A 26,632-nucleotide genomic window follows, 5' to 3' on the forward strand; every position below is an offset into this window, starting at 1 on the left:
CGCTTGTCAAAGATTGGAGTTTCCCACCCATAATTTAAAATTTCTAAGATGAATCACTCCTGTCAGCATCTTTAATAACTTTGGCAGCTTCTTTCTAGATTCATATGGCATTTAATTTTTCTTCTTCTTTGGAAAAAAAATGTAAAACAATTGCAATTCTTTACATATTTATGCAGTTACGTAAATGAATATCCACACCCTAAATCTTAAGTAGATATGTACTTATATACTGAGAGGCATTAAAATGCAACAAATGATATTGCTTCCAGTCCTCATTTGGTGCATTTTTAATGTCTTTGTACATAATTTTTATTTAGTAGAACAGAGTTGTCGTTAATTTTCATCCGTGGGTAGCCCTAGGCAGGCCGTCTTAGCATTTTTGGCAAATTACGGAGAGGTCAGTGTCCTTTGTCATCAGTTAGATGTTCTTCATGAGCAAGAAAAAGGCAAGCTTAATCAAATACAGGACACTTTTGTCTATTGCAAGTTTATCAAATAGCTGAGTTTTTAAAAAAATCATTACATTAAAGAACTCATCTTAATTAAAAGAGGTACACAGAGCAGATTAAGGATACTTTGTTTACCCTGTCAATCACATTTAAAATAAATGCACCATTCCTCATTTTTGTACCTTGCTTAATGATCACAAAGAATTATGCAAAACCATACTTCAACTGGTGTTGTAATTTTCTCTTTTCTAACATATCCAGTGAAGCATCAGGAAACACATACAGAAAATTGTAAAAGGTTTGTTAAGCATCAGAGAGAAAGAAGTAAACCCCAGATCTTAGTGCACATAAAATGAGATTTCAGATGTAAAAAAATGTACAAGTTCATGTAGAATATGTTAAACAAACAATGAGGTTAAGACTTTTATTTTAGAACTGGGAACAAACGTATTTACATCTGTCCCAGAACCCTGTCTTGGGTACTTCAATCAAGTTCACACATGAATTATTCCAGGTAGACCTTCAGGATCCAAGTCCTCCTTCTGGCTTTGCTGTATATGCAGATGGCACATAGACAAAGGACTTTTAAATCTTAAAACTTGTTTAAAGACGCTGACTATACTGTACCTACCCTCTTACTGTTACTGCAAGGGCCTCCAGAAAATTTGGTACAGTACAGGCAGGCAACGACTAAAACATCAGTCTCTTAATATGTTGATTTTTTTTACTGTGATCGGTTAAACAGGTGATTGGCTAAACAAAGTAATTGAGAGAGAATTTGTAAAAAACTTTGAAATATCCTTCAGTCCTCAAGGACCATATTTCCCTTAAAGGAACAAATTACTTTCTTGATTGATCAATAACTTCCAAGTAATCCTAATCTTTAAAAGACAGGTGATTTAGGGTGACCTTTAAGACTAACTCGATTAAGACTTTCCTGGAGCAGGGTTGGAGACAATTCATGAGTTTTACATTAAAGATCTATAAACAGGGACAGGGATTCGTTTTAGAATGAAAAATGGAATTTCAGATAAGAATTAATTTTGTGTGCTCTAAAACTGAGTTTTGCTGGAGAACTCGATGGTGTTTCTAAAATTAATATGATTTGCTGCAATTTTATTAATGGTACTGTCATGCATGCTACTTCCAAAGCTGTGTTCCTTAAAAAATAGTACTGTCCTGAATTCTGTAAATCCTAATGATTATACAGTAATATGCATATTTTATGCAAAGTAATTTAAGTTTGCTTTCGGTAATCCAGCATGCATGAAACCACACATGGTGATAACTGCAGATTTGTTGCTAGTTCCCCCTTTAGTGAAATCTCCATTGGGATCTCATATCTGTAATTCTGACCTGATGGAGATAAGAAACTTGAATTTGTAATAGCTTATCACACTTAGAGCCTAGGGTTTTGAGACTTAATTAACTGTTACAAATACAGGCACCACCTCTCAAGCAGTTAATTATAACCTGATTAACAATACAGGTCCTCCATTTTTGGCAGCCTGATAAATATTTAGCTTCAACAGTATTGCATTTTATGTCTCTACCATCAACAAAAATATCTTATTATTTTAGTATACCTCTGTAATTAAAAAATAATGTGCAGTATCTGGTTTGTGTCTTTTTTCTTTGCGTTTAATTAGTGATACTTGGATCATACATTTAATTTTCCACATTTTTTGTCTTTCAGCATTCTTATATGCAGCTACCACCACATTTATACTGTTGATAAAATGTAATTCACATTTCTCCAGCAAAATAAAATGCAGGTTACCAACTGAATGTGATATACAGTAAATGGATAATAAATCAATGATTATATGAGCTGTACAATTGTAAAAAACGACACATTTCTGAATATATAATGTTTTAGCTTGAATTAAAACTGTTAAACATTACAACCGTAAATAAATGCTGTAAATTTAATCCTCTATTTTTTATAGAAAAAGTCTTAGAAGTATACAAGATGTACAAGAATGAATTAATAATTTCAGGAAGCACATCCTCAAGGTTCCCAAAGCCAAAAGAGAGTTAAAAAAATCAGCTGGAGTATGAGTAAATATGAAAGTCATGTATTTAGAAATCATTTTTTATCAGATGCCCTGTTCGCAATTCCTGTATTGGAAGTTAATAAGCCTTTGATTTTTTATTAGTTTGCATAGTAAAGGACTAGAAACTGAATGCACACTTGGATTTTAATGCTAAATCCATTTTTAGTTACAGTTCATCAAAGGTATGAATACATTTGGAGACTACTCTACTTTTGTTTTCTGCTGACGTTATTACTTACCTCTTCTTTAAAAAAAAAACACAAATACATATGTTTTATACCTTCCTGGTTTGCACTGTGGACAAATTATGGGCAAATTGCTGAATCATTTACTTTGGTGTGGGCAGTTTGCCCACAGGGAAAATAATGTGAAATGGAGAGTATATCACTGCTTGTTTGCCTCAGCAATTGGCTTTGAACCACTTTAAAATGCTAATTGGTTTCCCCAGTATATGTCTTCTCAATAAACTCTTCTCAGAAGCATTTTTTGCAAAACGATTAATTACCCAGAATAATACCAATCTAAACAAAATAAACTACAGAGAAACAAACACAAATAAGACTGGCACCAACTAAAAAAATAAAATGAAAAAGTAGGTAATATGACACCCCCTTTGGGTTTTTTTTCTATTTTCCAGGTCACAAAATCCCATTTCTTGTAAATTCTGTCCGTGTTTATTGCAGTGCAGCTTCTCTTTTATAATTGGCTCTTCTTTCTTGACTATATATCCTGCAATTTAATGCAGTACAATTGCTTTAATACTGTATATTTATAAGTAGTATTTGACATGTTTTAACAACAGCCATTATTTCTCTTTTCTACCATTTTTAGTATGTGGTGTAGTACAGAAGTTAGGGCTGCAGGCTCCGGACTGGAGATTTTTAATTTTTTACCCTAGATGGGATGTTGCTGTTGCTGTAAAGTACATTTGATCTAATTTGCTCAGATCACTCAAGCAAATGCCTTGCTGTATAAATGGGTCTTGTCCATATTATCATTGTAAATTAGAGAATTTTTAAAATTGACATCTGCTTAAGCAAAGGATTACATTTACTATATATGTTTTGTATAGGCTTATTCAGAATAATGAAATAATTACAAATTTAATTTTATAAAATACTATAAATTCTGTTTTCAACTTCCCAAAGTTTGGTGTTGTGCTGTACATTAAATAATAGCATTCCAAATAATTTTCCTTTTTAATGAGGTTTCTCCTTTGCAGGATCTGCTGGGAGGCTCCAACCAGGTAGACTTTGCTAGCTTCCAGGAGACACTGTTCAGTAGAATGAAGAGTAATGATAAAATAAAGGTAAGGTCACTGTTTTCATCCTGTTCTGTTAGCGCATCATTTAGATTTTGCCATCTTACAATAAGCTAATTAAATATCTCTAGTTCTTTATTTCCCTTGCTGTGTTAAATATTGCACTGACTTATTGGAAGGGTGTTACATTTCTTTTATGTTTTATGTTTACCAGTTATCTGGTGTAAATTATGTAACAAATCAAATAAAACAGCTGTTAAAATCTTCAGTTTCTATCAGAGAAAATATTGGTGCTCACTAAAATTATCAGTTTATTTACCTATTAAATACCACCATATCTACTTACCTTGTGATTCATTTGGAACTTTACAAATATTTTGAAGATTTTTTCATAAGTAATTTCTTAAAATTTGGTATTTCCCACATCTTGCATTTTTGCTACATGCTACACTCTGTACTTACACATTAAATGTCATTCACAAGATGTTAGCCCATTCTTGAATTTTTGTGTTACAGTCTATTCCTTTTTATCTTCTATACAATTATGCTACATCGCTATTTCATCTCTGTCATTCAGAAAACTAAAACACACTGTAAAAAGGATGGTCATCTTTCATTTTTCACCAAGTCTACATGGTGAATCATACTACTGTATATAATGCTGTTACATGTATTTGTCAAGCACTTAGAATTTGACCTACAAATGGTTTCTCCTAGTGTTCTCCTAAAAAAGTGTTCTCCTAAGAAATGCAAAAAATGTTGCAGAGGAATGCAATACATACTAGAGAAGCAATGTTAATTTTACAACATGTCCAGCACTTTATAACATGATTTTCTTTAATAGTTAATATTTTACGGGAATCGTAAACTAAATTTAACATGAAAAAAATGTGTGCTGTCTAGACATCCCTATTTATAATATAGGGATCCACAATGTACAGTACAGTATCTACAATAAATGTTGACATAAGTAATTGAACACGGTCTTTAATCGGTTAATTCACTCAGGCATGAAAGCCATGGCACAGTTCATTGTTCTACTGTATAAACTTAGAATTATTTGCTAAATTACTATTTACCACAATAATGTAGTTTAGCAAACAATAATTATTGAATAAAGAAATTTTGGATACAGGGCATCAATACTTATGCAAATGACTATATTTCACAAGCCCTTAAATTAAAGCTAATGTTTTTCAGCTCCTTGGTGTGAAGACGGTATGTTAGGCTAATATGAGCGCATGAGATGTAAAAACTCCAAGCGTGCTTCCAAGACTGTAGATGTTGATTTATTTTGTGTTAAAATATATTTAGAATATAATAAAAAACTCTGCAGCCTTTATAACTAGGTTCACAGTTAAGGAGTTTAGAGTCATGAATCAAAACTTGCTGAAAATAATGGCAGGAGTGACCTTTTTACTGAGACTCTAAAGAACTGTGTGGGCCTGCAATTAATTGTGTTTCTAGCAACTGTGACTGCAGCTTATAACAGTTCCCTCCCTGTGCTTTTTTTGTACAATGTACAGTATTCCTTAGTCCTCTTGGTTCTAAAAGTAAACATTAGTGATGACTCATGGGGTCCATATGACCCTAATAAAACTCAATTATTACCTGGTTTTCCTCTTATGGCATAGTTACAGTAATCAGAATATTTAACTACAGTGCCAGATACAGCTTAGTGAATATTTGGAACCTTTTTTTATGGAACACTTTGTAACATAAATTCTTCTCATTATTATTAATAATATATTTGCATACTGATAATAATAGTACACATACATGCCCTTTACCATGTAGAATTCATGTGAATTTCCCCCCTTCGTACTGAAGGGTAATAAGGAGAAAAATACTCATGTAAGGTGGTTTCATTAATAATGAGCTACTTTCTTTTCTTCGAATAAAAATCAAGCATTTATAAGAAACACTGTTACCTTGCCTGCCTAATTAAGGGTGACTCTTACTTATTAGGCTGTTCTGTAATGAATTTGGTTCATGTGATCAGTTAACTCATACCAGGATTCCCCATTCAGTGTGCAGTTAGTGAAGTTGAGTTGTGTGGTGTGTTCGTGGCTTGTGGTGCAGTAGAGATCTCTTGGATCTACTGAGTGTTTTAGTGTTGTCACACAGTGTTGTGAGTACAGCATCATTACTTTGCTTAATGTTAACTAAGTTGTGAACACTGTTCATGATAAATGCCTAATGCCTCAGAGAACACAAATTTTGTATACGATCGATATCCGTCCCAAGTATAAATGTCATAGCAGTAAGGCAGGAACAATTAACAGCATATAAAGCAATAAAGTTGTTAAGGCTTTATATAAGTAAGAAAAAATAAAAATGTATAAATAAATCTTAATACAGTATGAATAAGAAAAATACACCTCAATACACATCCTGTTTCATATTGCAATAAAACATTTACACACTAATTGCTATAATAGCAAAGTTTGCTCAAGCCATGCTGCAGTTACAGAATATTTGCAGTTACTGTTTATTCTTTTACACCTTTAAACAAGAATAACATGGTAAAATATTGACTAATTTATGTATTTTGTATGTGACTCTAAACTATGTGTTTTTGTAGATTTGTTTTATTGGTGAGAATTTCTGTATGTAATTTCAGATATCCCGACTAAAACACGGCAAAATTAAATGCATTCTCCATTTCTACAGCTACATGAGAAAGAACCAGATTTATTCTAGTCTAGTTGATAATTTAGGGAAACAAGGGAGCTGCAGGAAATAGTACACAAGCAAATTGTTAATAGCCTGAAATGTGTGTGGTGCATTCTTATAATTAAGAGATAGCTGTATACAGTACATTAGGATTCAGATAAATGATTTGCCATCTACTAAATCTGTTGAATGTGAGAGAAATAGTGTCAGAAGTAAAACAAAATCTAATCTTATTAGATATCCTTTTATTTTGTGTATAATATCCATTAGCAAAAATATATTTTTCTTGAACCTTTATAATGTACTATTTCTTGTAAGAATATTCTCCACATATCCACCATCCATTGTGATATTGTTTTGAAATTTTAAACATTCTTGCCTACTTCATCTTTAAATCCAATATGAAGAACAGGGAATAGAGACTTTAGAAGGTCTCTATTGAGGACTATGGTGGTACCAACCACATGTTTGTCAGAGTAGAAAACATGAATTTTAGGAAATAAAAATGTCATACCTTTCTTGAAGGTTTCATAGATTAAGAGAAATATGAAAAAATGCTTTTAAATCAACCATCTGCACATATTTCATGTCACCTACTGGAAGTGCTTAACATGGAAGAAAGATATCGGGCTTGGGGCGTGGGCAGTGAAAACGTTACTGTATGTTAGCCCAATTTAAAGACTTTTAAACATGACTTATGAATTGTGTCAGTCAGGTGCTTCCCTTAGATAGTGTTTTGTTGGATGTTTGAATCTAAGATTGCAAAACAGTGGAAATAGTTCCATTTGTTCTTAGAGCTTTCAATCAAATACATGCTGTACAAGAAATGCTTTGGAAACAGTGATATTTAAATTAATGTAATACTCCTGCAAGAACCATTAGCGGTACACTAAAAATATACGAATTAAAATAATAATAACCCAAAGCTTTTTAATTTTTTAGAGAAAAATATGTCTCAGGGAAGTTTGATAAATATTGCATTGTGTACATTAACTTGGTTTCAGTCTTCCAGCTCTGATAAAAGCACGTAATGGGTTATGACAGATGGAAGCTGACACTGTACTACCATCAACCCACATGTATTGCACTGCCAGTGTAAAGGCTTTGGGATTACATATTAACCATTTGCCCCTTTGAAACCAATGCAGTAATAAGAGGCATCCTCTTAGAAATCCATGTGGGTTTCAGTGAAGTGTAGGAAGATATCTTACAGCAATGAGATTCAAAGCCTGTAACGTCTGTGAAAATAAACTGATGTTTAGTCAACAAAGATTAATATAGTATTCTGTATATAAGCATAAATGCACAATGGATATTCTATATTAATAACAAAAAGATAACAGTGTTGGTTGAATCTGGCATGAATTTAAGGATCTATTTGTGACACTTTTCTCAAAAAAAGAGCCTTTAGGGAAGAAACATTTGTTCTTTTCGTTATGATTTGAAGAATTGTGAGTTTTATACATAAATTAGAGTGGCTGACAAAGATTTTAAGGGGAAAAATCACTGATTGCATTGGCTTGATGGTGGTGGGGGAGTCCAACGACTATTTACAATAGACAAAAAGCAAGCAAATAAAGTTTAAATAAAGGAAGAAAATTCCAGAGCTGCCTGTGACCTGTTACTGTAATTGAGCCAGCCACAGTCTAGTTTAATATCCTGGATGTCACACTGTACAGGAGTCTATCCAGGATATAAGATTGTATATATGCTGTGCTATTACAGGAGTGTGCTGTAGGCTCACCATGATATCATGCAGATCGCTGGGACAGTTTACAGAAAATGTGGCTTTGTATAATTTTTTTGTCTTCATTTTTTCATTTGTGTAATGCTGTGAAGCATACCCACACTATCATAAAAATGTTCTCAACCTTTCCTCTGGAGACCATTTTGACAATTTATTATTCATTTATTATCTTTGAACAGCCAGCAGAGCAGACACACAATTGGATCTATTCAACTGTGTCTTGAAGAGGTACTTCTTTAGATTGCTAAATGCAAGATCATCCTGAGAATCTTATGGACACTGAAAGTAACTATGAATTTTTAAAAGCATGTAACTGAATACGGGGTGCTCCATTTGTATTTGAAGAGTTAATGCTATTCTACTTAGTTTCATTAATTCCAAAATAAAAAAGAATATGTGGATAATTTTTAGTTTTTTTTTACAGTAAATACTTTATTCACTGAAACCACATTTCTTTCAAAACATACACATGCATTAAAGAACTGTGCATCTACAACATACTGTATGATAAAGAATATCTGCATGTTATAGACACAGTACACAATTTTTAAGTAAATAAATGCCTCTATTTTTATTACATATAGATGGACAGCATGGTGGCACAGTGGATAGCATTGCTGCCTTGCAGCACTGAGTTCAGTTCCTGGGGTGCTATCTGCATGAAGTTTGTATGTTCTCCACGTGTTTGCGTGTGCTCTTGTTTGCGTTTCCTGCGAGCTCTCCAGTTTCCTCCCACATTCCAAAGATATACTGGTAGTTGGCTTATGGGAAGTTTGGCCCGGTGTGATTGTGTGTGTGTATCTATGTCAGTGTTCGCCCGATGATGGACAGGCATCCCATCCAGGGTGTTCCCTGCCTTGTACACATTGCTTGGTGGGATAGGTTCTAGCTCTCCAGCGACCCTGTACTGGCAAAAGTAGTATGAAAATTGATGGATATAAATATATCTGAGCAATAGTGATAAAACTGAATGAGCATAGTAAGGTAATGAAATATAGTATAGATTGATATAAGAAGCCAAATATACACAGAAACAGTGGTCATTTTACTGTCATTTTTTTTTATCTGGATGTGTATTTTCATTAATGTATTCATGTGGTACAGTATGCATGTGTGTTCCAGGGTTCTCTTTGTTGTTTTACAAAGATTGCTTGGCATAAGTGATGTGATTTCAAAGAGCATCTAAGGCACATTTTGAGATATGTAATACATAATGTAATTCATTATGTTTCTCCTTACTTTTAGTCTGTATGTATTTGCCCGGTAGTACTGTCTTTTTCTAAGCTTATCTCTATTACAAAGACATGCATTATACATAATTCTGTTGTGACAGATCAGTTGAAGACCAAATAGAAGAGTCCCTTTTTGTGTGCATATGTTGCATTTAAAGCAACAGTTTTACAGTATATACTGTATGCAGGTACATACTGTATGTGGAGCATGAAACTCTGTTTATATTAGTTCATTTATAATAGATGTATTATTTCTTCCTTTGGTCCTTAAATATTACAGAATGCATTACATTTGTGCTATAAATAACACAAGGAAATGTAAAGTAAGTCCTAGCATATGTGCACCTATTTCTGAAGAGGTCTTATCCAAGAAAAAATGCCGTAGCTGAAAGAATTTTAGATACTGTACACAGAACATTGCCTGTCTCTGTCATCATTGTGCAGTCTTGGTAATGTACTGTATAGTTAACAAGGTAAATGCCTTGAGGCATTTCATTCACAAATAATCCTTATGTAAAAGGCACACCTCATTTAATGATAAGCCTATGAATACAGTGTACCTTATCATATATGGCCCAATATTTGTGTCTCAACATTTCAGCTGTGTTTAGGTATTTTATGTATACAATGTGGTGAATTGTACAGTACCGAGAAACCCTTATGATACTACTGTAGTATGTTATACAGTATGTGCCATGTTGTATGATTATTCTTAAGTTTAGAAAGTGCTGTCCAGAAGTAAACTCTGTAATATAAGACTTTTGGATTCATATTGTAAACCCTTTACTCTTAAGCAAGTTTCTTATTTGTTCAGTGCATTTCTGCCTGAATTTTGAAAAAGATGCGCTTTACAATTTTCCCAGTGAATAATATCCTGCTTACTACCAGCATGCATACTGTACTTTTTTGTTTTACCTTATGTGTATTCAATACACATAATTTATAATTTGCTATGTCTCCGTCCATGACTTTAGCCAGTGTGGCTCTTTTTTAAATTTTGAGTCAGTATATTCAAACAAAGGGATATGCCTAACAAAAAGTACTCTGTGTAACAGTGAGCACAACCATGTAACTTGACGGCAAAAGTATTATTATAATATTATCTGTTTGAGTATTCTTTTGTTAGTCCAGTGTGTTATTTTGCTAAATTTATTTTTTACTTTTTTGAAAATGTTTTAAAATTGAGTTATCCCAAAGGATGAAACATTTCCAGGAGACTTCCTTGGAAAAGAAGGCAGCTCTCAGGCTGTAACATACTGTACCATGGCACTGTCTGTATGATTATGATGTAACATCTATAATGAGTTATTCATTCAGGACAGTAATAACTGTTTTCATCTCAATGGAGAGCTAATTTTTCATTGTCTTACCACCTCCTTTTACTCTTTTTAAGTCTTCTGAGAGCAAATTCTTGTTTATAGTAATGACATGGTCAAGAGACGTACTGTACTATACACCTTTGCTGATTAAAAAAAACAGAGCAGGGAAAGAAAAAAATGGTCAATGCAATGTAAATAATATAACTTAACAAAACCGCAAAGATTGAAACACAACTGAAAATGCCTTAAAAATACAGAAGTGTATGGATTTGTCTTATTGAGACTTACTGTGAGTAGTTGCACTTTTGAGGTTCAATTTGGTAAAAGTGATACATATTACTGTAAATTGTATAAGGTATAAAGACATACAATAAATAATGAAGACAGGAAGTTTTCTTAGTTAAATATATGACAATTAACCTAAACCATTGAAGCATTTATCTAATATGCAGATAGGGCCAGTCAATCAGGTAACAGACCACAATGATGAGTGTGATAGGGAGAGCCAGTTAAATTTCAATTTTCCAATTTCTCAAAGCTTGTTTACCTCCTTCATCAATAACAATAATTATTTTAAATGTTGAAGTTGTAATTATCACAGATATTTTGAAAATAATATTGTTGGAATGTCTTGTTAAACAACCATATACACATTCCTGTTGACTGAATGTGAGTTAAAAATTAAATAAGTGATCTGCAACACCTCTTAATTGTGCTTGAGTGACTGATGAGGCAAAGCTCTAAGTGGCAGAAATGTTGTGGAAGATTGGGTAATACACAGCTCACCTTGTTTTGTAATTTACAGATTTTAAGTGTATTTAACTGAGAAATCGAATCTGTCAAAGTGAGTTTAGTAAAGGTCAGTCAGTAGCTTGCTACATTGGTAAAGACCTATCCAATAATTATGTCTGTAATTCAAGCAAACGGTGCTTCCACAAAGTAGTAACTCAGAAGGGTGTACATGTACCTTACCCATTTTTCTAGGTTTTAATTTATAACATTTTTTACTTTCCAAAATGTTGGAGCATTTGTTTTTCACTCGGGCATTACAAAGCGTAAATAAACATAAAATAAATTCTTATTTAATGTGTTTTAATGTACCGTATATACTCTGGATATTATATATAATGGATTAGGAAAACGTTTCATATGATGGCATCAATGATGTGTTGAGGATGCTCTATGAAGAAAAATGAAGTGAATCATTTGATGAATAGGATAGTATAAACAGAGGAAGAAGTCCAACAGGTTATGCACAAGTTGTGTAAAAACCTAAGTCCCAATGGTATGACGTAGGCATGCACTGCAGACCGAGATGTAAGTTAAAAGAAAGAGGACCCAGGCAGTTTCTATTAAACTGACAGATCTGGGAACAAATGGAGACCATTGTCATTAAAATATCTGCTAGAATATAAAGCCTGTTTTTTCTAAGTAGTGAGGAAAAGGGAATTGCCTGAAAGCAGTTCATAATTATAGAAAACAGAAATGCCACATTATCTGACAATCTGCGAACCTATCTAATAAATGCCACATTGTAATTAAGTACATAATTATAGGATTAAAATGCAATATACAGTATAGTATCTAAGGGGAGTGCTAGTAGAAATCAAGTCTTAAAGTTTACATGGAGAGACCAGACTTTCTGCAAGCGGACTTCAAAGTTTGGCAGAGCTGAAAATCTTTCATCCTGCTGCTTTCATCCTGGAGAGTCTAAAATGCAGTTATTTCTCTTCCCTTATCAATGTCAATTATTATACAATCTATTTGTATACCCTAAAGGAGGAAGAAAGAGGAATCAAAGAATTAAAAACAACCTACGCAAGGAAATACTTTATGTTCATTTTTTATTGTGGAGAGCATTTTTTTTATACAGGTATGTGTAATTGCCAGTTATTTTTGTTTTACCCACTCATGCCTGTGACCATGACTGCGCGAAGGAGAATGAAGAGGTGTAGTCACTCACCAGTTAACACATCACAGGTAACACAGGTAATACCTGAGGTTTGAGCTCCAATTGGAGGACAGCTGTGTCCCTCACTGAGACCACGACATGTCACTGCATCAGTGAAACCCTAGAAAGCCATGGCTGACTAAACCCACCCCATGCTTGGTGACACTCACTCAGTTGTGCACTACGTTTGGTTTGGTGAGGTAGTTTTAGACTACTATCTTGATTCAGTGCAGTATACTTTCCACTCAGATCAGTGGAAGATTATGGACACTCTTTGAAGAAAGTCTTAACCATAACCCTAACCTATGCAATATCCATAGCTAGGGTTAGGGCTAGGATTTCCACAAAACGTAGGCACTTTTTGATGTCATGGTATTTTCGGGCAGGAATTACATTTAGGAAAAGTGATATTTCATTGTAATCTTCACATTTTTTTCTTCCATGTATGGCCATGTACAGTAGAGTTAATTGTCCTATAATGGACTATTCTCCAACTTGCCCTAAAAGTAAAAGCTTCAAAAACAGTGATTATAGGTTTCAGACTCTTGGATTTGCATTGAATGCACAGTTATATTAACAAATGAAGTCAAAGCTGTTTGAGTATCCCAGACTTTTAGCCTAGTTAAGCCTGAAACCATGCTCATTGAGAACACCATTCAACATGAAATTTCCCATAACAGAGTTCTTCTCAAAAAGAGACTTTTACCATTAGTGATTCATTCTGTTTGGTTTGGTGAGGTGGTTTCATATAAATATCATGATTTAATGCAGCATATTTTGCTGTCAGATGGTTATGGACACCCTAACCATGACCTATGCAATATTCATAGCTAGGGTTAGGCCTAGGATTCCCACACAATGTAAGCGCTTTTTGATGTCATGGCTGTACTTTTGGGCTGTAATTACATTTAGGAAAAATATTTCAATGTTATCTTCACATTTTTTTTCTTCCATTTATGGCCATATACAGTAGAGCTTATTGCCCTATAAGGGACTTTTCTCCAACTTACCCTAAAATCAAGAGCTTGTAAGATAGTGATTATTGTTTTCAAACTCATCAGGCACTAGACCTGTTGGTGTAAGACATTCGGTCAGGTGAGAGTTAAAAAAAACAGGAATTTGAGGTTTTCTTTGTCCCCGATTATGAGTTGTCTCTTCTCTTCGCAAACCCCACCTGTGGAAGGGAGGGAAGGGAGAGTATCGGACCGACCAAGCAACAGGTCAAACTGAAACTTGTGCATTTTGGACAAGTGAGTTGTTGGAGGAGTCTAAGGGAAGGACTTGAGGTAGTTTATCACAGAAAAGCATATGTTGTTGTTTTTTTCACTCCAGGGTGTGTCAAAGCCCTGTTGATGTTGGAGCAGGACAATGAACAAATAATTTAAAAACAACTTCTCTTTAGCTATAAACAGAATATGCTGAACCTGATGCATTCTCAGACATATACTTGTCATGGAGCTTCTTGGGACTGCTTTCTAAATGTGATCCTAGATATTGTTTTGCTTCTTCTAGAAAATCATCAAATAGTTTTTTCAATATTTAAACATTACATCCACTTACATTCACAGAGATTAAATAAGAGTAAATTATACATAGAGCAGTTATTATTTATACGATTGAAAATATTAAAATGCTTTCTAATTCCTCCTGCTTACGACCGAGAGACAAGATTAGAAGAGCATGTCTTTCAATTTTTGCAGCACACTGAAGGAAAAATATTTGTTTAAAAGTCAGAAATTATGTTCATTAGAGTTATGGTATACACTCATGGATTATGTACTGTTTATTTTCTCTCTCTGCAACAAAATGTTTGTGGTCACAATTCTTTAATGACTAAGGTAGCAGTGTACAGATATACTGTACTTTAACTTGCTGTTGATGTTGCCTGAAATACTCCTGCTGTCATGGCACTTTTAAGGCTGTTGGTTTTCTCCAATTCTGCTATTTTTTTTTAATTTATCCTTCTCTATCCTAAATTGCAGTTGCATTAAATGTGATCTTAAATTTCCTAAATGTCTGTTGATATTGCATTGCCTTATACATAAGTAGCACAAGTACTGTATATTTTAGAGTATAGATACCCAGTGTAAGAAAAATATAAGCAGATTGCAGTCTATTCAAATGCATAGAAATTTAATTGTTTCAAATTAATCAGTCAAAATGTGAAATTCTTTACTTTGTTTTAATTAACTTTTAATTAACAGTTTGATTTTTTCTTCTTTTTAAAGTTTTGTTCTTGTACAATCTCTTTTTCCCAGAATTCATTTTGTATTTCTCAGCTCAGGGGAAAGAGGGAGCAATTTAGCCAAATGTGACTGAATTACACACAACATTCCGCACCAGCTTAGAAACCGAAGCAGAACTAAATAATTATTCATTAAAGATTCTGAGATAAAGATCAGTGAAACATAATCTTTTGGGTAGAATATTGAGAAGCAAAATAATCATAGAAAATGGCAAAATAATTAGTTTAAACAACTGGCTCAAAGAATGAAACAGAGTATGAAAATATATTGCTGTTAAAATGAAATCCAGCACAGAGAAAGTTTTGCTGAATGTATCCATGTCAAAATACCCCGATTTCATTCCATCCAATTAAATTCTTCCATGTTAAGTAATATCCTCAGCAAAAAAGCTTGTGGATGAAGGATTTTATAAAGCATTGTAGTGGGGCTGAATACAAGCTAAGCTGGAATTATTTTCCAAATCAAAAGCTACAGTCTTTGGAACTGATGTTCTCATCTTGTCATTGAAATGTCAAGTGAGCAAAAAAGAAAAAGAAAACCAACAAAGCACATTGGAAATACACCCCAGGGGGATTATTAAGACTGATTGGGCACAATTAGAAATTAATGCATGGCAAGAGCTGTATGACAAATTGCCAAGTACAGTACTGTATGTACTGTACAAGAAGGAGGAGAGTGTAATTTCATGAATTACATGTACATGTAAAGTTTGCAAACCTCTGCCAGCAAACCATCCTCTATGTTATATTCGTCTGAGGTAATCAATATTTATTTTATAGAAATTGATGCTTTGTGCTGAATTAATCAATTTTTATGTAACTCTAATTTGTCCAACTAATTTTAACTGTCGTGTACTTATCTATTGTGAATATGATATACAGTATACTAGTCAGCTGAAAATTCAAGATTTTTACAAGGTACTGTTTAAATATTTTTGAGGAAAAATAAATAATTCCCTGGTCACCCTCCCTTTTAAATCATTACTTAAAAATGGATGAACTGTCTTTCATCATTACATTATTTGTGGGTTAACATGATCTATGATTTTTTTAAAATCCATCAAATTTCAGACTTTTTCATATTCATGATGAATTCTTAAGCAGCTATAAACTATAAAATGTTCTCAGTTTCTCAGTAATTCATATATGTGGGTAAGTGCTTCTGTATTTGGCAGCGACATCATTACTTCATAGATTAATACCGTCAGATTTCTGAAACTAAGCAAAGCCTTATCAGTCCTGTCAGCCTTCCTTCAAGAAAAGGAAAAACAGTTTGATGGTGTAAGTGGTTGTTGGTGTTGTTGACCAGTAGTTGGCACTCTTCCACCCGGATTAGAATTTCTAAACCAATGCCCCTGTGTGGGACATTCATTCTGTAGGAAGTTTTGTTCTCAGGATAAACTGCCAAACCAAATCTGGAATACTTCATCATTAATGATCTCAGAAATTTCTCTCTTCGTCTAAATAATATGGGTCACCTAAAATTACCCTACAACTCATATGATAATATATATTTAAAATTTGCTAACACTTATATAGCGCTTTTCTGGACACTCCACTCAAAGCACTTTACAAGTAATGGGGACTCCTCTCCAACACCACCAATGTGTAGCATGCACCTGGATGATGTGACAGCAGCCATAGTACACCAGTACGGTCACCACACACCAGCTATCAGTGGGGAGGAGAACAGAGTGATGAAGCCAATTCATAGTGAGCGCCCAATGCTGACCCCTGTAATATCTCTTCCAGCAACAACCTTAGTTTTTCCCCAGAGGTCTCCCATCCAGGTACTGACCAAGCTCATACCTGCTTAGCTTTAGTGGGTTGCCAGTTATGAGTTGCACAGTGATATGGCTTCTGGCAATAAATAATAATATAGCATTTAAATTCTTACCTTTCGGTCTGATCTGCTGTATAGAGAGGTTATTATGGAGTTACATAATAGCTGCCACACAGCACAGCCCAGGTGGGTGATGCAATTTAGTGGTGGATGAAGTGGGTCCTCCTATATGTAAAGTGCTCTGTGATGAAAAGGGCTATATAAATGCAATTAATTATTATTTTGGCAAAGCTTTCCATTGCTGATGAACTCCACACCCCTGCAAGTCAGCCTAATGAAAATAATCATTGCTTATTGCTGTGCAACTGTTTCAGTTTGCATTAACTGTCAATTTGCAGAATTTTGTTTTCTTTCCAGCAATACAATGAAAAGAGGCTGAAAAAGTTTCTGTTCCAAACAGAATACACAGTGCATTAGAGGCGACCTCGTTTTGCATTGTCCTTATGTGATGACCACAGCTCACTGGAGATGTTTAAATTGAATCTGCTTCTCAAATTTAAGTGCAGCCTTTAAATCCCAAAGACATTTTCCATTTATTTTGATTAGGCCTGTATTTAAAAGATAAGCCCCTCTTGTAATGGCATTGGATAGAAACAGAATGAAGTCTGTTTGATGATAATTATAAACTAGAAAAATATCTGCTTGTCAATTAATTAATGCTTCTGAGTTTATGTTCACTTTTCATTTAATGTTCTTGGCTCTCAGTGGGCGAATACCCTGGTGCGCTATTGTAATATCTAAGCAGCAGAACCTGCTGGCAGGGTAGAAGAGTTTCAAATGAATGGCTTTCTATTTTCATCTCCCACCTTAATTTAAAGCATGATCTGTGCAGAGCTACTGGATAAAAACCTAAAAAGATTAAATGTTTCTTTTTTATATGCGTTAGTGCGTTTGCTCAACTTTCTTATCATTAACTGCTTTAAAAAGTGTTTGGGAATAGATGGTAGTTGAAAAGATGCTTCTTCTGCATTAAAATAGTGCTAAACAGCTGCACCTGTAATCTTTTGCCTGCCTTACTTAACTTAAGTTAAGTTGCAGAATAAAACAAAAAAAAACTATTTTAAGAAATCTGAGAAAAAAATTGTTATACATGCAGGATATGTGGACGTCAGTATGGAAGTATTAATTCACACCAAACTCACAATCAAACTGTCAGCACCAATTAAAGAAAGAAATCTCAGCAACAAATCCACTTATGTTAATAATTCAGTACAAGGTAAACTATTCATAGTTGCTATTTCTTGTAATTTGGGTAATTTACATGTTATAAGCCTATACTATTATATACTGTTAGTGTATAAGCCTATTAATGTTTTCTCTTACTTTCTATCCTGAAAATAATGAAAAATCATTATGTGTGTTTCCCTTTTATTGGACATGTGATATAGATTGGGATTTTCAGACAATTCAAAAAATGCATTTTAATCAAGCTCCCACCACAAACCAATTTACTTTTAAATTAGTTTTACTAATGTCTTTTGATTAATTTAGAAAATTATTTACCACAGTTGGCTATCCCATCTTCTCCTCTCCAGGTATACATTTTGTGGAGAATGACAGTTTTGTGTTTATGGGTCTGTTTCATTATAAATGGTTATTTGCATCTGTTTTCTTAATGAACAGGCTGGACTGTACTCAGAACTGGTAAAAATTACAGGATGTTTCTTATGCCTCTTTTACATGGTAGTTTGCATCAAGAATAGGTGGTAATTTTAAATGAAATGAAAACGCCCTAAAGCTGTAATAGGGGGGGGGGGGGGGTATTTTTCATTTGTAAACAATAAAACAACTAAACTAAGTGAATAACTAAAGTAAGGTGGTTGAATAAGGAAGTCTGGACCAATTACAAACTCCACCAAATGTTTTTAGAGCTTTAAGAAAAAAATAAAAACACCTAAAATAAAAAACTGAAGTCATTTTTTCTATGACTATAAAGTTATTGTAGATTTGTTTGTTTTTGATTTTTTAAAGGATTACATAGAGGCATGAATAAATGTGACCCTTGTGTTTTATGGATGTAAATTATAAAGATTTGTGTGCAAAGCACTGCTCTGTGCACTGCTATAAAGATTACAGGATGATTTTCTTTTTCAGAAGGATGCATTATCCAACCTGTAAATCTTTCTGTTTTATTTTTTGTTCCAATTTCTTTTGGAGTATGAACTTTGGATTGCATTCTATTTACATACATATTATTAGGGACTTTTTTCAAAATGTGTTTTTAGAGATGCCAGATTCCCTTTATATATACAGTATTTATGTACCTTTTCCCAAATCTTGACTTTATTGCAACCAAGCCTTTAATAATAATAATGTATGCATTATGTAATAATCACACATCATACTGTATTTACATAGTGTATGACTAAAAAGGGTGCAACTGATATTTTTTAGGATAACTTCTTGCCAAGTGCAAAATACTAAGAGGCAACTTTATCAGTTGGAAAATAAAATATTGTAAAGTGCAGTTCATCCCATTAAACCTGACAATTATAGGGTTATTTGCTGTGTTTTGAACAGTCCTTCTGGGAACAATCTACATTCTTAATAGTTGTGAAAGCACTGTGTTCAGGATTGTATGTTCAGTATGATATAAATTCGATTGTTATTAAAGGAAACAGAAATATGTACATTTTCCATGAATGATTAAAGGATTTGAAATGTAATTGCTGTAACTTTTCCTATGTATGATTAAAAGTGATTTTATTATTTTTTACCTTCGATGAGATTTTTGTTTATAAAGAACAAATCTAAATTTGATGTCACACTGTTGTTTTACATCCTAAGCAACTACTATAATGTGTTTTTGATAAGGTAGTATAACAATATTATGAGTGTTCTGGGTCTTAATCTATACATTTAGTATATATGATATATGGGAACTATAACTTTAAAACTATATTATATTAAAATCTCTCATAACATACATAATCTTGACCTTGTTGTATTTTATTTTGTGGTTTTAGATCAAAGACAGGCCTTCCAAACTGGATAATGACCCACTTGTCCAAGCTGCAATACGTGGTAAGTCAAGATGAAAAGCAGTCTTTACCAGATGATCCTCTGCGGTTTATCTGGGGTTTATGTTCAGATAAACTGGTTCCTTCTTTACATTCAACGTTTTTTCTTTTCTAAAGTTATCAGCTTGAAAAATATATATCATATGATATTAAAATATGCAACATCCTACAGTACCTTGCTATTTGGACTTTTTGTTGTTAATTGTATGAAAATTGTCATCTAAAACACCTCTATAAAGGCACGCTCCAATATGCCAAATAAACATCTTTAGTGCAGCCTTTTAGTCTTTTAGTGTACTTCAGAATGCACACCGACAGTCTGTCTGGTTCTTTCCCAATCTGTTGTCAGAATTCACTGAAAAAACACAAAGTGACAAAAATGTGGTCTGCCAATACCATTTTAGTAGTTGAGGGGAAAGAGAAAAGACCAATTAAAAATTAATTTCCAAAACTGCATTGAAAGCTGGAAAGGTAAAAAATGTACAAGTTCAAACTTCAGCTTTTTTTTAATAAAGACAACTTCAGTGATATACTGTATACTGATCCCTTTGAAAGAAACGACCACTGTGGAAGATCTGTTTTTATGTTTAGAGGTTCAAGTGTCTGGCGTAGAAAATTCTTCAGAGTGGAATTAACCTCCACCCTCCACTTGTGCCCTTGTAGATTTCACACTGACAGCTCCACACTGCAACCTGAACTATACATGTAGACTTGCTTCTTGTAGCAGCAACATTGTGAAGACAGGAATTTCACAAAATCCCTTAATATTTTAACTAGTGATTTCCTGTGCTTATTTAATATATCAGGACTTTTAAAAAATAAATCCCTGGTTTCACACTGATGCAGTAAAATAAGTAAAAAGCTAATGGTGATACAATGACTCTATATTTTGACTCCACAACTTAGCTGCAGGTGTCCGCTTCCTTCAATTAAAAAGAAAATACACAGTTAGTTGCCTTTAGTATTTCAGCAGCAAATTGGAATACAGAATTTTTGTGCTACTGTATATTTGAGGCAGTGTTTAATGTTTCTTTATTTGTCTTAATCTTACTGTATAGGCAAGTTCTCATAAAAAATAAAAAGGTTCTTTGATCAGCTGGTTTAGGATACTAAATTCAGTATTAATGCATGATTCTGATGCACTTTATTTTGAACTAAGTGCTTGGTTATAATTGTAATTTAGCAGTTTTCTGTGCTTTTGACTACATAGTAGTACTGCCCTCTAGTGACCCACAGGAGCCCTTTCCCCCTGGTCTTTTTCTGCTTTTAAAAAAGATAATTAAGCTAAAACAAATACACATTAATATTATACATAAACATAATGTTTCCAGATAATAGCAGGAAAATAACAACATTGTAACCACGTAATAGCAATTACAGATTGACACATGGCATTGACAATTATTTCTAAATCATAAATTGGCCATGCAAATTATATGAACCAAAGAGAAATAATTAGTGTTTTGCAAACATACAGACCCTTGCACAGTTTTCACATTTTGTTATTTTAAATCTTACAGTCATGACACTTTGAAGTAGGACTATATAAATATAAATATTAAATTTGCTCATACACAACCTACTCTACACACTCAAAACAAAAAAGCATAAAGAAGTAGATCAGATTAAACTAGAAAAGTTGTGATTGCATAACTATTCAAATCCTTTAAAATTTATGTGCACAAAATTACCTTAATGAGCCACACAGTGATAGAGTGACCTCTGTGTGCATTAATTGTGATTCACATGATTTCAGAATAAATATACACAGTACTTGTACTGTATACTGTATGTAACTTTCTTTTGTCAGGTAGTGAATTTCAAGCAAATATGTAACCATAAAGACCAATGAACTTTCAAAACAACTTGAGTATAAAGGTGTTTAAAGGAACAGATCGGGGATCAGTATTAAAAGATTTCAAAGCCCTTTAATATATCTTTGAACATGGTGATGTCAATCTTTAAGAAGTGGAAGGCACCAGACATTATATCATATCTAGATCACTACACTGTCCCTGCAGACTGAGCAGTCAGGCAAGGGTGGAATTGGTTAGAGAACCCACTTTGAGGTCTATCACAACTCTTGTTAGAGTGTTTAGTAACAGGAACTGAATTAAAACATCTTGAATTCTGTGTGGGGTTTGCAATAAAGCACTTAACCGATACTGCAAGCATCTGTCAAAAGTTTTTGTGGTCAGGCAAGACAAAATTGAAAATTTTTTGGTCTAAATGGTAAGAATTACATCTGATGCAAACCTAACATAGTGTATCTCTCACTTAACATAATCTGTTCTGTCTAGCATGGTGAAAAGCATTATAGTATTTTACTTCTCATCAGTATGGACTGGGAAGCTTGTGAAGAGTGTTGGGAATATAGATGAAGCAAGATACTGGTAAATCTTAAAGAAAGGCCTGCTTCAGATCTAAAACTGGTTCACTTTAAGGGTAGGACAGCGATCCAAAGTTTCACTCAAGTAGCTTAAAAATAAGAAATTGGTTGTCCTTGGGTAGACAGTCAAATTCTGACTTTATTCTTATAACATACAGTATACCATATGTATCTTTTCACTGAAGCTTTTCATGTGTAATTGACCTATTCTCCATTTTCTCAGTCAATTTCTTATGCTTATATTCCAATGTTGCAATGTTGTTATGTGCTTCTGTTGTGTATTATATGTGTGCTGTTACTATGATTTGTATGTGTTGAAAAAGACTCATACAGTAAATGCAATTCAGTTATATGAATGATGACCGGACTAACAAAACATCTGTTGTTAATTGATTGCTTCTCAGAAATTGAGGAACAGTTTTAAAGCAGGTTACACAACATGAAGGAAACAATTAGGATCTTTGCTTTTCCAATGTCTTATATTCCAGACTCATGCCAGCTCTAGAGGAGAGTTCTAGAAAGCAACACGTCACCACTGTTAAATATACTCAAATAAACTCTTTATGGGATTTGAACAGACGAGGAATTTAGATTTAAAGAGACTTGGTCTCATAAAGTGAATCCCAGTCTTATTTGAGAGTATTTTAAAAATGTATGAAAACCATTCCATGAAGACTAAAGATAACCTAAAGAATTTGTTAAGAATGAATAATTGGTATTCTTCAGACTGTGAGAGGTAACGTAAGCTACAATATTTATTTTGCTAGCAATTTCTAAAACACTTCTAGCAGCTCACATTCAAAGAAGAAATTTGTCATTTTTATGGGCTATACCAACACAGGCATGTCTTTTTTCAGTATTTCTAGCTTGACAAGTCCTGCAATGCTGTCTGTTTCTAACAAGGTTTCTTTCCTCCTTCCCTGCTATAGCCTAGATACAGTCTGAAACCTTTTTCCTCTCAACTGGTATTATAAGGCTCTCAATTAGCATGGAGGAGTGGCTAATTCCACACAGATCCTATCCTTACAACTCATTTCCCTCAGATGGAATTCCACTCCCTCAGAGTGAGGCTGTTCCTTCAAACCAGCTGTGCCTCATTCTACAGATTTTCCCAATTCACAAGCAGCCATCTTGTCTCGAGGCCATATCATTGGTACTGAATATTAAGACAAGATGGTGGCATTCTCAGAAAAATGACTTCTATCTTCCCCTCAAAAATTAAGGTTGCTTCCATCTGCATGAAAGAACAGCCCTACCTTAAAAAAACAGGCCCCTTTGGCATTAAACCTAGGTAGCTGCATTACATTGTAGTAGAAGTATTAGAGCTTGGAAGCTAAGAAAGGCTGAGCTTGGTCAGTATTCTGCCTTCAATTTAGAGTTTTAGCAATTTTGCACTGCCTGCTGGTCATTTGTACTTAATGTTAGACTGACATGCTTAGTGTATGTTCAATAAAACATTGAAGCTTGGATTCCTGACTCAGATGTAATTTTTGAAGGGAGTTTGGCTGGCTGTCAAATTGTGACACACTTAGAGGACAGTACAGTCAGTACTCCGAAGAAATCCAGGTTGTAGCTGCTTGTAGTACTCTTCCATCTGGACCAGACATTCCAGTCAGGGATTCTTTGAACAACTGTATATAAAGGCAAATTACTTTTTATTGTTAAACAAAATGAGCTGTGAAAAGATAAACAACACAAAACACGCCTGTTTAATAAATATTCCAAGTGCAATTTCCAAGTTCTGTCACCTCATAATTTGTGCAATAGTTCTTTCACTGATATTACTGATATCCTAACCATTAATTTACTTCCCCTTGTCTGTCAGCTGCAGTTTGTACAGTACATCTACCTAACAGTTACAATAGTCGATACCTGCTAAAAGTATAAAAAGTATAATTCTACCATACTTAATCATACATGTGAAGAAAAAAATCAATGGTAATTTATTTTGATACTTTTTAACATTGCATTATTTAAATTTAAATACAGTTTTTAACTGTATATTTCTGTACATTTTAATCTCACAACAGAAAATCCTCTTTATTAATATATATAGTATATTATAACAGTGCAGTTTCCATGTGTAAAAGGACAGTTTAAATTTATTATGGAAATGTTATACAGTAGCTGTGTGATGTTAGAAAATTTAATGTATGAAAGGTTTTAATCAGAAATAGGCACTGTAGTGGCTACTACAGCTGTCACTATGGGGAATTAAGAAAGACACCTACAGATGCACTAACTGCATGCTTTAATTAAGAGAAAAAAACAGAAACTGTAATCTGAACACAGACAATTCTTGAGCAAACTCAAATATGCAAATATGATACATGGTTTATATGTAACTATATGTTCCATCATATCTGTGTAATGTTTACAGCATTCTGACTTATAATCAGTAAATCAGTAATGAGTGTTAAATTATATTAAGACAATGTCTGCTTTTCTGTCTTAATTTTAACCTGTTTTACTGATTGTCATAATGCTCTTTTATTGTCTACTCTGCTGAAGATACAGTATGTTTAAGTGAGGAAGCATTGATGTGTTTAACAGTGATTTAGGGGCTTTCACAGTTAAAAAATATCAATGGAATCAATACTTAGAACCAATTAATGGAGGTAACCAGTTAGAGACAGTCTGAATGCATTTAATGGTTTCAGAAAATTGTTGTATTTATTTAGTTCAAAAATTTTACTCAAATTTACTTAATTTGTGTAATTTAAGGCAGCAGTGAATGGTCATTTAATGGTGTTTTTCTTTTCTTTCCAAATCACCTGCTTTCCATTGCCATTTTGGACTGAAGTACTGTACATGATAGACTTTATTTTTAAACCTACAGTATAAGTGCACAGTAAATTGTCCTAAAAATAAAAAGTTTATTTTAAATGATAAGTTTGACATTATATTTTCTTAATACAGTAATTCAGTGAAGTAATTGTTTTACAAGATACAAGTATTAGGGATGGAATAACTGGAAACAAGGATTAGGGAATATACAGTATACTGTATGAGACATTGTTCAGCTTAAAGGATTGCAAAACCATTCAGCAAAGATAAGGAAAACACAGAAAAGAATGTCTGGAGAAGACATAGAAACACTTTTAAGAAAAAAAGCACAAATGAAGATCTGTAAGAAACTACAGAATCAATTAGCTATGTTTTTATGATGAATAGGAAATGAACATCTATATTGATGAAAAGACAAATTTCCCTTTGTAAAAGGATCGTTGTAAAATAAACAGGTGACAGAACAAAAAACAGTAGCAGGTAGAAATCATCATCATCGTCATAATCACCATTCACATCATTCCAGTGCCAGTGGTACTATTATTCATCTTTTGTTTATTTTAAGGTTTTGGACATTTACAGTCTGTTGTTTTTCTTAATGCAGATTATTTGTAAACACACACTTCCCAACTAGAGGCTGTGTAAAATGTCTTTTCATCTTCAATGTATTTTTAAAGAAAATTCAAAAACATGATCAAGTGTCAAAATACATTGATAGAAATGTGGAAAAAGGCTGAATTTTAAAAAGTTGTATATGTATAACGGTTTAGTGTCAGTCTTTTCTTCAAAGGGAAATGGAATGTATCATTTCAGTAACACCGGCAACAGATAACAGATGGTTCTCTTGCATTATAGGGGTGATATTTCCCTGTGGAAAGTGGATATGTCAGAAATAAGCATGTGCAACATTACTCATGTGGAATATTCATGTGCTGCAATCCACCCCTTTTCCTTTGCACAGACAAATATTACTAAAAGAATCCTCCAAAGGAAGGAAATGTGGATCTCTCTAGCTTAATTGGGAGGAAAAGGGCTGTGCACAATCATAATAGGTTTCGCCTATTTTACTTTAGCATGCATACTAAGTATTTAAAAGACTGGTCTGCAGTGAATTGTCACCTTTCACCTATGAATTCTGATTTTGCTTTTAATAGACTGAGGTTGTGTCTGCCTGTCTCACACAGCACAGATCTGCTCTTATCCTTGTCCTTGGCAGGCATGAGCATGCATCATTATCAGGCCTAAATTAACCATCCTCACAGTTCATAGTCAGTGCCCCAGAGGGCCTCGGGTTTTTATAAAACATGAATTCTGAATACCATCTCTCACTTCAGTAGTCCCTTATGATTAGGGTTAATGCATGGTAGAGCAGATGAATGATAGAAATTGAGCATCACTGCTGCTTATCTTGGGACCACAATATAATTTATTCACAAAAATGCAAATCCAGATGCATGGTCATGTTTACTGAGGTATCTGATGGTTCTGTAAAAGAAAGAAAAGATAAACTAAAAACAAAATAGACATACAAGAGGATCTAAATTGCTGTACCTAGCTATTTACTGACTGGATGACAGCACAAGCTATTATAATTCTTCATAGAAATAAAGCTATTGCAATGTATTCCCTTGGAGAAAATCCTGCTATAGAAAAGAC

At 33.7% G+C, this 26,632-nt stretch overlaps 1 protein-coding gene across 1 annotated transcript in view; it reads left to right on the forward strand.

Moving 5' to 3' along the window:
• Nucleotides 1–26,632, forward strand: part of LOC102688851 (glucosidase 2 subunit beta-like) — a 220,000-nt gene that overhangs the window by 60,705 nt on the left and 132,663 nt on the right. Inside the window, exons 9-10 of the mRNA XM_015345445.2 lie at nt 3,729–3,815; nt 19,747–19,804. Coding sequence (XP_015200931.2) covers nt 3,729–3,815; nt 19,747–19,804 — 145 coding nt within the window. The remainder of the gene's footprint in view (nt 1–3,728; nt 3,816–19,746; nt 19,805–26,632) is intronic.

Source organism: Lepisosteus oculatus, chromosome 1, assembly GCF_040954835.1.
Source record: "Lepisosteus oculatus isolate fLepOcu1 chromosome 1, fLepOcu1.hap2, whole genome shotgun sequence".
Taxonomy (NCBI): domain Eukaryota; kingdom Metazoa; phylum Chordata; class Actinopteri; order Semionotiformes; family Lepisosteidae; genus Lepisosteus; species Lepisosteus oculatus.